Source organism: Humulus lupulus, chromosome 1 (assembly GCF_963169125.1).
Source record: "Humulus lupulus chromosome 1, drHumLupu1.1, whole genome shotgun sequence".
Taxonomy (NCBI): Eukaryota; Viridiplantae; Streptophyta; class Magnoliopsida; order Rosales; family Cannabaceae; genus Humulus; species Humulus lupulus.
The window spans coordinates 27,050,347-27,064,176 of record NC_084793.1 but is presented as its reverse complement, the minus strand read 5'-3'; the positions used below and the strand labels follow the sequence as shown (position 1 = coordinate 27,064,176).

The window sequence follows — 13,830 nt, the reverse complement described above, 5'->3', positions numbered from 1 at the left end:
ATCTACTCCAAATTTAACTCAATATTGTTGCATTATCAGCCCTTTAAAAATAACATACAATTTAATCAATTTATTATAAATAAAATTGTTAAGAAAAACCATAATTTGATGATTAAGTAGTACATACATCATAATATATGAATTATTAGAGAAATATTAAATATCTCCATGTTATTTTGAGTAAGATATACTACAGTATAAATCCTCCAATATACAAGTTTTGTCAAGTTAGATTTAGGAAGTGGTATTCTGATGCCTAATTATTTTGATATTTTTAGTTTTGTTAAATTAAATATATGAAATAAAATCACAAGGACAATAGCTTCAAAGTCAACCAATGATATCCCTATATTTCGTCTACATTGTTTAAAGTTTGTCTCTATATTGCGATGTTTTGCATGTTGTCATTTCTTCTATATATGTCTTAATTGAAATTAGTAAGATATGTGCTCTCCTTGTATAATATTTTGGAAGCAAAATAAATCATATAAATAAGACCAACATTTTAGCATTGTAATCTCTATCTCAATAAAATAAAATAAAATAAACTTATGGTAAAAAGAAATAATAAATAAAAATTTGACTTTGTTTCAAAGTGACTCATCTCATAATAAGTTTGGTTGTTCATCTTACAAACCAGAATGGTTGAATTTATATTCATTAAAAAAAATAAGTGGGTGGGTTGGGTGGTGGATTTGGATGGTTAACATTTTTCCATTAGCCAAAGAAAGATTTGCTACAATGCTTAAAATCTTCTGAAAAAGAATTATGATTTTGATTTTGATTTTGATTTTTTTATAAAAATTTACCTCAAAATAAAATAAGGCATTGAAAAGATGCCCAGATACACAAAATAATAATGATTAGAAAATCTAGGAAAGAGCATCGTTTTATACTAAATGTTGGTACAATTCATCTTCTTCATCTCCATCAAAAGTTGAGGAGTCATCATCATCAGAATCCTGCAGATTACAGTGTTGTAATGTCAAAATTTGAAATTAAAAGATAAAATAAAATGAAAATGTTGGATTAAACTAATCAAGGAAAAAAGTTGAACCTGATTATGTCGTTTGATGCTATTTTGAACTGCTGTGATTGTTCGAACTAATACAAACATTGGGAGTATAATGCCAGTTGTCCTTAAAATAATTATCTGCCAAAAATTCACAATCATAGCACTAAAAAGTTAGATTAACCAACACTATTTAAATTTTCATTTAAAAAGTAATCCTTAAAAATATATACATTTTTTTATTGTCATCATAATTATATATATAATATTTTACAAAGTAGACTTTTAAATAAGATCTAGAGTAAATTTGATAAGTGCTGATATTGAAATTGTTAAAAAAAATACTTTGCAAAGAAATAATAATAATAATACATGGTATAAATTATGTACTTACAGTAACAAGAGTAAAGGGGTATTCTTCTAGTCCACCAGTTACAATAGCGAAGAGATGTCTCACAAGCAAAATTACTGTAAACTGCAAAAGTCAAATAACCAAAACTATTAAATTAAAAATAACCCATAAATGAAAAAACTTAATAATAAGGAAAATTGCATTGTAATTCATATTCCCCACATTGGCAAAGATACAGTTTTTCAGAAGATCAACCCTTGAGAATAATACTATTGAAGAGTCAATGAAGCCTTAAAAGAAACCCATGTGGTGGTAAGACTAACAAAAATGGTCAACCGTTTTAGAAGTTTAAGAAGGTACCCCATTTCATACTTTACATTTCCATTGAGTTGTGCCCAACTTGGCAACAACTAACTAGTGCTACATCTAATAATAATAAGTTTACTTTTCTTTGTTGAAAAATATTTGACCAAATGAGATGAGATGATAGTTTGTCATTAATGAAAGTTCTCAACTTTTTCGATTTAGTAAACTAACTAACTTACGAGTAGAGCCAGCGTACGACAGCAAGACACGCTTCTATCCGCGGCGGACGTGCATTGAGAGTTTTCGTTTTCAGCCACGGCGGTGCCCACCACTACTCCACCACCACTACCACTTCTTCTTCCCCTTTGTAGTTCTCTTCTTGGAATTTGCAAGCTATCTCTGCGGGACATGGTATGAAATATTCCTCAATAAACCAATCAAGCTCAAAAACAAAATGCCAAAACCCCCCAAAAAAATTGGCTAATGTTTAACTTTAAAGCTACCCTTTTGCTTGAAAAAGTGATTACTGTTAATAAACTATTAGCTCGAATGAAAAACTTGCCTAAATCCAAAAAAAAAAAAAGTCAAGAAAAAAACAGCTTCTTTTAGCTTAATGTTTAAATTCTAAGCTACCCTTTTGTTTGAAAAAGTGAAAAAGAAAATGACCAAACAATTTTTAATGATGGATATTTGTGTACCTAATGGTGACTGCTGCTTCAATTAGTGGAGAAATTTTTGGAGGTGCTGTGTATCCTGGTTCATAATTCTGCATATATAGTAACCATATTGTTGTTATGAGAAACTTTCATATTATGAAATTTTGAATATTCCAGGAAGAATGTGTAAGTACTAATACAAGCAATGGAAAAATCTCCGTCACAAGGAAGGCATATAAATTAATGAAATTTTTCATAATTTTTATTTATTTTTTTAAAGACAAAAGAGTGCCTTTAAAAAAAAAAAAGACAGGAGAGTGAGAAAATACGTATTATTATTATTTATTTATTTTTATATTTTGAGAAAAGAACTCAATAAGTGAAAACAGAGTAATTCTTGTAAACACAAAAGAAAAGCTGAGGAAAAGGACAAATTTTAAGACACTACAATAGGGAACAAACTTAAAACGATGAAAACTTGGTTTGATTAACTCAAAACCAGAAAAGAAGAGAGACCCAGTTCGGTTTTCTGAAATGAAAATACAGAAAAAGGACCCAAATAAAGAAGTTTCAATAACAGAGAAACCCAAATCGTTTTGAATTCTTACATGAAGACATATTTCACATGTTGTATTCCCTTTCTCGTTGCACCATCTCTGTATACAATCTCTATGAGCAAACTGAAATTTTTTCAAACAAGAAAAGCAAAAAAAAAAAGAGAGATCAGAATCAGAATCAGAATCAAATGAAAAAACAAAAATCAAACCCAGAAACAAAGAAAACAGAGCTTTTGAACTTCGTTTGTTTGTTTATTTATTTCACCTGAACAGTTCCAGAGCAAGCACAAGGAGCTTCCAAGGTGGAAGAGCTTTCAAATTCTTCTTCATGGCAAATTCTGCAGTGTGAAATTTCATAACCTGATTTCAAATCCTCCATAAACAGTACTACTTCTCCCATGTTTTTGACAACTTCTTCTCTGTTTTTCGAAAATTTGAAAACGGAAATAAAATTTAAATAATAAAAAAAGAAAGTTTTTTCCTTCTCTCTTAACTTAGACAGCAAATAGAAGAATTGTATTCTGTTTTTTTCTTCACTTGGTTTCTCATTTCCCTGCGAGCTTGGAAGGCCGTCCTTTATAAATAAAGAGTAAGCGAAATCAAAATTCCAAAAATACCCTTTTGTGTTTTGTCCTAAGAAAAATCCTGTGAAAGAAAGTTTATTTGTACCGAACTGAATTTTTTTTGGATAGGGATAGACCATCATGTAAATAAATAAATGATGGAAAATAAATGTTAATATATATGTGGAAATTAGTTTAATAGAGATTTTCTTACGGATATGGATACATTTTTTTGATGGGAAAAATTATGTTTATTGTTTATTAAAATTAGAATAATTAATAAAAAAAACTATTTTAAATGTAAGACATTATTATATTTTATATTTTGTGAAAAGTAATTTTATTTCAAGAATATTATTTTTCAAAGTCACATAAAAAAAAATTACTTTGCCAAACACTCCTAAAATTAATCAAATACAAATATAAAAATCCAAAAATAATTTATTTTTATTTTTTGTTGATGGTGATGATAATTATTTGGTTTAATAATAATAATAATAGTTGTAGAAATGGTTTGAGAGTGAAAAAAACATGTTAGTTGGATTGGGTTAAAAGGTGTTTGTATCATGTATCTAACAAAGCCAATCATTTCAATTAAAGATAGGTGTGTGTATGTGATTATTCACAATCCAATTAAAGAGCTTAAAAGGTACGAATTGATAGATTTGGGTAAAGAAAATTAAGTTTTTTTTGGTTGGCTTATGTTCCTTGATTTTACATTTTTTTTTATCTTATATGGTAGAACTTTTCACTATAAGTTTGGGTTTCATATTTGTGACACTGATTTTGGACAGCATTGATTTGATTAAAACTCTTTTTTTAACTATATATTTTGTTCCCAAATATCTGTCCTACTTTTTTGAGTGATTCTCAATTTATTTTGATTAGTTTTTCGAATCTAACAGACTTGGAAAGAAAATCTCAATTATTTGGTTGCATCATTTCATGAAGTGAGAAGGGTATTATTGTCTTTTAATCTCCTTTTAAATTTAAGGAGTAACAAAATTATTGCATCTGCCAATAAATGAATAGTGAAACGAAATAGTATAATAATAACAAAAATAAAAAGTTATGACTTATATCCAATTCAAAAAATTTCTGTTCTCCCATTTGAATAGAGACCGTCTGATCTAAAATCAACGGCTCCGATCACATTGCTGTATGAGGTTTTTTTTAAGCGTGGCCCCCACTTTTGAGGAAATTAGAAACGCGCTCACCGAAAAAGCATGAAAGGGCTGTGATTCGGTAGGGCCAGTCTTAATTTATTTATTTTTTAATTATTATATTTTTTTTGTTAAATAAAAGGAAAAAAAATACAAATTATGGTTATTGGTGAGAAAATAAAGAAAAGGGATTAATTCGAATTTTATAAATTTGGATTAAATTGGATGCTGACATATGTGCTTATCCTCTTTATTGGTTCTTATCGGTTTCTATGACATAATATTTGGAAGTATCTAATTTGATATTACAATAATTAATATGAAACGCACAAATGGCAAATTGGGAAATAAATAAAAATAACAATAAATAAATAAGTGTTTATAATTTAGAGCTTTTTTGAACATTTAAGCAAACAAGTGGTCGGCACTATACTATTACTATCTAAACCTTCATTTGGTTAAGTGGGGACACCTAAATGACCAAACTTGATCCCAAAAGGTTTTTATGGATTCCACGCCTTTGATCTTAATCATGAAATTTTTGCCAAATAATAAAGACAAAATTATCTTTTATATTTATGTATCCAAAATTAAATAGTTTGGTTATAGATATACACAAAAATGATTAAGCAGCCTTTGCAATGTCCAATGATTATTAGGGCCACTAAACAAGTACTTGAAGTTTATTATTAACCTCAACCAATATCTAATATAATATTATGGCTTCTTTTTAGGTGTGACATATAATAATATAGCCTATGTTTTAATAATAATATTAACTAATTTTATTGATTCAACAGAAAGGAATAGAGGGAAAATGGATTAACTTATTTGATAAATTCAATGAGGGAGAAAAATATTTATAATTTAAATGATTTTTATTATCAATCCAACAAAGACTAATTGTTGAAAAAATAATTGAAAGTTCAAGTTAAAAAATTAATAATTGCACGGCAGATTGGATTTTAAATTGAACTGAGAAGGAGCAAGTTTCGTCTTCTTCTTACTATTTTTTCTTTTTTTAGTTTTATTTGTTTGTATATATTTTATTTTAGCTGAGCCAGCACTATTCACTAACTTCTTTTAACTTTTTCAGGTAAAGTGGGCCCTGATATGGATTGACTACGGGCCAAGGCCCACTCTCCAAGATAAGCTTACCAACCAACCCAGATACGTGTTCGCTACTTCATATTTTTCTGTTATTTGGGCTTGCGATTATAAGGCCCATAATTAAATGGGCCACTATAATACTAAAAGAAGTTGTTTGTCATTATGGGTCAAATCTACAAATTTGAATTATTAAGCTCTTGTTAGTGTTCCCACCTACATCATCTCAAACGTCTCAAGCTACAAATTTGGTGTATCTACCTAAAATAGTAACATATAATTATACCAATAATATAACTTTCATTTGCTACAAAAATAATAATATAACTTTTGTTAGAAAAATAAGACTCTAATATAACTTCAATCATTCATATAAAGTACATTTGAAAAAAAAAAATCCTTCATACAAGTAGGGAAGCACACGTGGCAAAGAATAGACGAGGAGGGCTCTCTCAATCCCCGTTAACAATTCTAATTTATGTCCCTGCTTATTCCCTATCGGAGGTGAGGCGATTAATTTTCTATTGGGGCAGGAGATCTCACTGTATCCTATTTTTAAAAAAATTGGTAAATTACATAAAAAAAATTAAAATATTACACAATATTTATAATTTAAAATACTAAAATATTATCCTAAATAAAATTTAAAATCTTTTAAAAATTACTCATATACTACATAACACATAAATAAAAATATAAAATATATAAAAAATATTTAAAATATAAAAAAATATTAAACAGGTCTCATCGGAGTAGGGAGTGCTAGAAAATTATCCATATTCCTGTCCTGTTCCCCACTTAGACAAAAAATCCCTGCCTTATTAGGGATGAGTCCCCACATGACTCCATCCTATGAGAAAAATATGCATCTCTACATATAAAATTGTGCTTTATAACTTAAAAATTTTTGTTCTCCTTTTTTTCTCGTTGATATTTTAGGAATAATTTGAATTGAGATATATTTTTTAATAAATTTTCACACCATAAAAAAATATAATTAGGTTAAGTTGATCGGGTGATATTTCTCACTATGTAAAAAATTAAAATAAATGTAAATATAAATGTTTTTTTTTTAACAAATGTAAATATAAATGTTGGTTAAACATGTACTGTATATATATTGTGGATCCAATTATTTTAGAGATTTTGCTATGATGTGGCACTAAAGTCAGACGTGTTTCAGAAGAAAAAAAATCATCTGTCCCAAATTTTCTGTCTCTTCCATGTCCCACCAATTATTTAAAGACACATTATTTATTTATTTAATATATATTTAAATTATTTACAACTTTTTCTTTTCCCAACTATACATAAATGTGGTGTCTTAAAATAATTGATGGGACATGGAGGAGACAGAGAATTAGAGACAGTAGATTTTTTTTCGTTTCAGAAGAGTTTACATCGAAGGTTACTAGGGACAACAACCACGTGTGACAAGAGAATCCCTCAAAGAAAAAGTTCACAATACAAATTTCTACATGAATTTCACAAAGGATTGGTGACCCACATAAGGCTATATAGGATGAATGAGAAATTCTTCTGTAAACTTCAACATCCACCTCAATTTTATTTTGAATTGTATAAAAACCTACTACCCCTACAGAAATTGTCATTTTGTTCGTACTTATCTTATAGCTAGTCATTGAAGCACGTACCCGTCAATTGAGAAAAATATATTCTAAACTGTATGATATAATAATGTTATTTTGTCAAAGGAGATATTTCAAATTTAACTTGAATTCTAATTATATCTCTATGTAGATAAATGAAATTTTTTATTCTAAGTTTTTTTATTTTTTAGTTAATTTTAATGGAATATTCTTATATATATAACAGAATATTTTTATAATTAACGGTAGATTATAAACATGATTAAAACTTAGATCAAATTAAATAATTAAATAAATTAAAATAAGATATTTTTAAGATATTTTATAATGACAATTATTTAAAAATAAAAAAAATCATATGTTTTGTAACTTAAATAAAATTTAATTAAAATTAAACTTCACGTATTAAAATAATATCATATTAAACATATAATATAATATAATCTACTATCAATTATAAACAAACTTATTTAAAAAAAACTAGTAACAAACTTAAATTTAAAATCCATGTATAATATTAATATAATTGGAGCTCTTTTTCTTCATCAAATTCACCAAATGACATTGTGAGTTACATTAAAAACTAAAAATAGTTGATGCATGTATATTGCTCTACACTATGATTTTTTCTATTATTAATTTCTTTTTAAATACTATTGTAATTTATATATATGTCCTGCAGTCATGTAAATATATATATCTATGTCAATGTTATGTTTAGATGTCATATATATAGAGATTATTAATATAAATATTTATTTATATTATAAAACTGTAATTTATTCTATTATATATTGAAAAAAAAGTAAACCAGTTTTTATTAAAATTATAGACAATGTTTTGCCTTAATTTTTTAATACATTTATGTCATACATTATATTAAACATATTTTATTTATTTTTATGATATTGTTTATTTAAACTTAAATCAAATTAAATAAATTAAAATAAGATATTTTACAATAATAATTATTTAAAAATAATAAAAACATATGTTTTGTAACTTATATAAAATTTAATCAAACTTAAACTTAATATTCATATTAGAATAATATTATATTAAACATATAACATAATATAATATACTATCAACTAGAAAAAAATTATTTAAAAAAAAAAAAAACTAGCAACAAACTTAAATTTAAAATCCATGTATAATATTAATATGATTGGACTTTTTCTTCATCAAATTTACCAAAGGATATTGCAAATTACATTGGAAACTAAAAATAGTTGATGCATGTATACTGCTCTACACTATAACTTTTTCTATTTTTATTTTATTCTATTTTTAATTTCTTTTTAAATATTATTGTAATTTATATAAATATCATGTAATCATGTAAATATATATCTATGTCAAATTTTATATTTAGATGTCATATGTGTAGAGATTATTGATATATTATATAATTGTAATTTATTATATTATATATTGAAAAAAATGAATCGGTTTTTATTAAAATTATAGGCAATGTTTTGTCCTAATTTTTTCAATACATTTATGTCATACATTATATTAAACATATTTATTTACTTTTATGATATTGTTTATTTATTTAAAATTTATATGATAATTAAAAATAATAAAAATAAATACATATTTGAATAAGTATGATTATAACTTTAAAACTAAGTAACAAGTTATTTTTATCTAGTATATATATATATATAACATAATGCATATTGTTATTTTGTCTAAGGAGATAGTTATATATATATGTAATAGTACGTAAACAAAATCCATGTGTGGTAGGCTTTAAGATATATTTTGTATGATCAGATGCATAAAAATTTGTATGGTTTGAATTTTCAAAAAGAAATATTATATAAGTTGGGAAATTGTCTTTATTTATATTCAAATAGATAATTATATATATAAATTTATTTTTTGCAAAGTATATTTATAGATATTACACTCCAAACTATTTTTTTTTATGTATATATGATAATGAAAAACAAAAAAACAATGAAAATATAGAATAATAATTTTTTTAAAAATACAAAATAGAAGGGAAAGAAAAACAAACTCTCTCTCATTTATTTATATAACTAAATAACAAATTTTAAATATTTTTAAAAAGATTATAGAATGAAAAAAAAATCAAATAAATAAAGGTGAAAGCAAGAGGATAAGTGTTACTGATACCAAAGTGTTACATTTTAGCTAAAGTGGTGCTATTTGACACATTAATGTACTCGATATGACAGATGATTAATGCTACGTCATATTTGTTATAAATTTAAATTGTGTGGATCCGGTTAGAATTGCATCAATAACAATATACAAATTTCATGTGATGTTGTACACAACTAGTACTCCTTAGCATTTATCTTTTAGCTATACAGAAGATTAAGCATCATAACTTATTAATTTTTATACACATTAAATGGTATAGATTACTCAAGTTTTATACACAACGCAGAAAAAAATGGGCAAGATTGACTATATATCCACACTTATTATACATAGAATAAATATACATGCAGATGTAGGTCATATTCTTGGATTGAAGGACGTTAAAATATTATCCTTACTTCAGTCACACACATTTTACTCACTCCCTAATGATTAATTTAATAGTGCGAGCACAACAAATAACGAGGCCATTCGAATACGTTTGTCCCATTTTCATTGGTGGACGAAATTGACTCTCAATATATATTAATATATGTATATTAAGAGAGAAAAAGAGGATAAGAAGAAAAAGTAGTATATGATTTTTATTTTATTTTAAGGACAAAAACATTTTATCCTATTTAACATCATATATTATATTATGGCTCGCACAAGATAGATAGAGTACCTCCAAAAGAGCCCATATCTAGAGTTACTTGTTACCTCGTCTATCCACAGGTTTAGCCGGATATTGGAGTATAATAAGTCCATTCATTCAATAATGGATCAGAGATTATTGGGAATGTGCTTTTCTCCACTTCATTACGCAATACATAACAAAACATCAACTTCCTGGTCAGTCAAAATTATTAACAATCTATAAATGGATGGACTTTTTCAAAATTAACAACTTCAATTATTTTTGTTATTGCAGTTTTGTCAGTCAGTTCCCAAATTTTTGTGGGGTATTGGGATCTTCATTCGTCCAATCAAATTTTACAACAAAAAAGAATCTAACTCTCTCTCAAAAAAAAAAAAAAAAAAATCAGAGAGAGAGAGAGAGAAAGGAATCATAGTAATACCCTACTCATAGGAACTTTATGAAAAAGGGACTTTCACTGCCAATTTTGGCATATTATTATTTAGCTAATTACCTATCAAGAAGGAAAGAAAGAAAAAAAAATCAAAACTCTCATGGGACTTACTATTTGATTTTTTTGAGAACCATAATTGAAGAAATATCTTTTGCCATAGTCGAATTCTTTTACTTTGTCAAAGATTAAAACTTTAGCTACAGTTAGGGCTTTGCAGAAATTTTTACAACCCGTCCAACCTAAATAATCTGTCCAAACCAACCCGAAAAAACTGCCAAAAAACGCAATCTGAATAAACCGCCCAATTGTTACATTGGGCAGGTTAAAAATAATTATCAACCCGCCCAATATAACTCAACCCGCCCAATTAAGAATTTATTATTAATTTATTATTTTTAATATATTTAAATAAATATATAAATTAATTAAGTTTTATTTTAATTTTTTTACTATAAATTTAAAATATTATTTTAAGCTTAAAAAGATAAACTTCACACTATTAGTATTAGTATTTAAAAGAAAAAAATCACAAAAATGTAAAAAAAAAATACCACTTTTGTTTAGGTGGGTTGACCCGACCAACCCGCCCAAAAAAAAATATAATTTCGGTTTGGGCGAGTTAAAATTTTTTTTTTCTTAACTGGGCAAGTTACGGGTCACTTTTGCTAACCCAATTATGACATTGGACGGGTAAAAATGTCTTGTAACCCGCCCAATGCTCAGCCCTAGCTTCAATCACACTCATATTCCATTTTTCTTCTCACGGTCAAAATTGTTCACCATAATCAAACAAAATCAAATGCTAACAAATTATCATTATTATACAATATTTGTAGAGCATTTGAAGATAACTTTTTCCATTGTCATTTGTTTTGTTCCGAACAAATTTCTCTTGTAATATATAGAAAGAAAGAAAGAAAGAAAGAAAAAAATATCTGCCCCTTAAATAATCTCTTCCTCATATAATGGATGAGTCTCATGATGGTAGCTTTGGATATTTTTTTATTTTTGGCTTAGCTGCCTAAAGACGTTTGACTCGACTACAAGATGTTTGACATGACAATAGGAGATAGCTCAAACTCTATTATTATCTTACAAGTTGGCCATTTGTTGAATCTCCATTGGTCAGACAGTTGCTTTCACATTTGATGGTATTAGTTCTCTAAAACCACTCTCACTCAATTCTATGCTTTAGAATTGAAAACTAGCATAAACAACGGCCAAAACCAACTACTACCCTTCTATAAATTTGGATACCCTTTACATCTATCTTCATTATCAGCATCTTAAGGCCAAGAATTCTCTAACAGATAATGGCTATGGAAGTGAAGATGATGAGGAAAGAGACCAAAATTGTGGTTGCTGTGGATGAGAGTGAAGAGAGCATGTATGCACTATCATGGTGTCTCAGCAATTTCTCTTCTAAAAGTGACCATAACACCAACACCACTCTCATCCTTCTCTACGTCAAACCTCCTCCTCCAGCCTACTCCTCTTTGGATGCTGCAGGTTTGGAACAATACCAATTCTCTGTTCCACTTTTTTCTTTTTTTCTTCTTTTTAAACTAGACTCTCCGCCTAATCCTACAATATATGGTGACCAAATAAAACTATAGCAATTGTTATGTAGATACTCAAGAACGAGTGTGAAGATGGTGTGCTATGATTTTGCAGGGTACCTGTTTTCGACTGATGCCATTGGAGCAATGGAGAAGTACGCCAACGAACTGGTGCATTCAGTAATGGAAAGAGCTGAAGCTGTCTACAGACACTCTGAGGTCAAAGTAAGCCCTTTTTTCTCTACTCTTCAAGTACTGCTTATAGTTCAAACATAGAGAATTAGATAGTTACCTGCAGCCTTTTCTTTCAGATGAATGTTGAGAAGAAAGTTGGGAGCGGAGACGCCAAAGATGTGATTTGCCATAGTGTTGAGAAACTTGGAGCTGACACCTTAGTCATGGGAAGCCATGGTTATGGTTTCTTCAAAAGGTTGCCAACTTCATCCTTTTTACTATCTCAGATCTCAGTTATGACTGTACAAGTCTGATCTTCTGAAAATCCCTTCTCATATTTACTTGCAGGACTCTTCTTGGAAGTGTGAGTGATCACTGTGCCAAGAATGTCAAGTGTCCGGTGGTGATTGTCAAGCATCCCAAGCAAAACAGAATTTAGGAGGGTTCTAAAGGAGAGGAGTAGGTTATCATGGGTGGGTGGTTCTATTGATTAAAAGTTGATGAAATGCTAAAGAGAGAAGAAACTTAGAGAGTAGACGATCTGAAATGTAATTCTGAATTTCATGTAAATATGCAGCATTTTGAACATCTTGGAAAAAGTACAAATTCCTATCCAGAGTTACTACACACAGATTCTCTCTTTTGTTGTTATTTAAAAAAAAAAAAAAATTAAACCACAGAATGAGAATGTCCTAAAAACGAAAAACATGGGATCTAATATATTTTTTTAAAAACTATAACAATTGAGAGAATCGAACCTCAGATCATGTGAAAAGCAAACCACGTGGCATAAAGAAAAGGTAACATTGACATTCAAGCAACATATATTGTTGACACAACAAAAACAATTGTCTCTAGCAAACCTAGGTGGTTCTGATAACAAACCAATTAAGTATGCTAAACTATAAATTTTTACTATCTACCTTGATATATTTACAATGGATTGCTAATTCATCCTAAAAGTAGGTTGAGGTATACACAGACTAGAAATAGATGTTACCAAGCAAGAAATTATAAATATTTTGTATGACAATGTAAATTATTCCATCATAAACTTTCTGTTTCTGCAATTTTTATTTAAACTCAATCAATACATATGGCTACTGAAACAGATTGACTTGATAAAAAGTCTTAATCTCATCAACAGTCTTCTTAAAACATAATGAAAAACAAGAACATGGACATTGAAGACCACCACAAAATAGTCAAACAGCTAAAAAGGGCAACTTTCTTTAATAAAACAAATCAATGTATATTTAACAAGTAATAATAAATTTGATCTGGTGAAACAGATGGTTTAAGATGCTCAAGTAAATTCACAAGAACCCAAATGATTGAACATGAACATTAAACCAAAACAACTACATTCATTATAAAATATGAAATGTTAACATTGTACCACCAAACTAAAAAAGAAAAACCCAAATGTTAAAATGAAAAAAAAAAGAGTTGTAAGAAAAAGAAAAAAAAAAGTCTATTCTAACTCGGCTGCAGACCCATCATTAGTCTTGTTGTGCTTTCTTGCATACCTCTGGTTTCTCAAAAACTCAGGATCCATC

The 13,830-nt window shown here is 27.8% G+C and overlaps 2 protein-coding genes across 3 annotated transcripts; one reads left to right on the top strand and one right to left on the bottom strand.

The window, feature by feature from the left end:
* Positions 1–584: 584 nt before the first annotated feature.
* Positions 585–3,441, bottom strand: LOC133789901 (uncharacterized). 2 transcript variants are annotated; one of them, XM_062227575.1, is made up of 7 exons: positions 3,149–3,440; positions 2,935–3,006; positions 2,369–2,436; positions 1,910–2,069; positions 1,407–1,487; positions 1,058–1,153; positions 585–962 (listed from the first exon to the last, which is right to left on the bottom strand). In XM_062227575.1, the coding sequence occupies exons 1-7, from the start codon at positions 3,281–3,283 to the stop codon at positions 891–893; spliced, it is 684 nt and encodes a 227-aa protein (XP_062083559.1). In that variant the 5' UTR covers positions 3,284–3,440; the 3' UTR covers positions 585–890. The 2 variants fall into 2 exon arrangements, with proteins under 2 accessions (XP_062083559.1, XP_062083564.1); XM_062227580.1 differs by lacking the exon at positions 2,369–2,436 and having other exon boundaries at positions 3,149–3,441.
* An 8,365-nt stretch (positions 3,442–11,806) lies between these two features.
* Positions 11,807–12,898, top strand: LOC133789889 (universal stress protein PHOS34). Its single transcript, XM_062227567.1, has 4 exons — positions 11,807–12,047; positions 12,213–12,322; positions 12,409–12,527; positions 12,620–12,898. Exons 1-4 carry the CDS (start codon positions 11,852–11,854, stop codon positions 12,708–12,710), a joined length of 516 nt encoding a protein of 171 aa, XP_062083551.1. The 5' UTR covers positions 11,807–11,851; the 3' UTR covers positions 12,711–12,898.
* Positions 12,899–13,830: the final 932 nt, after the last annotated feature.

Coding starts and splice junctions, on each gene's coding strand:
- LOC133789901 (XM_062227575.1), bottom strand. CDS start 3,283: ATGGGAGAAGTAGTACTGTTTATGGAGGATTTGAAATCAGGTTATGAA. Junction 1,488..1,909: donor GTCGTACGCTGGCTCTACTC/GTAAGTTAGTTA, acceptor TGACTTTTGCAG/TTTACAGTAATTTTGCTTGT. Junction 1,154..1,406: donor ACCCCTTTACTCTTGTTACT/GTAAGTACATAA, acceptor AATTTTTGGCAG/ATAATTATTTTAAGGACAAC.
- LOC133789889 (XM_062227567.1), top strand. CDS start 11,852: ATGGCTATGGAAGTGAAGATGATGAGGAAAGAGACCAAAATTGTGGTT. Junction 12,323..12,408: donor ACAGACACTCTGAGGTCAAA/GTAAGCCCTTTT, acceptor CTTTTCTTTCAG/ATGAATGTTGAGAAGAAAGT. Junction 12,528..12,619: donor GGTTATGGTTTCTTCAAAAG/GTTGCCAACTTC, acceptor ATTTACTTGCAG/GACTCTTCTTGGAAGTGTGA.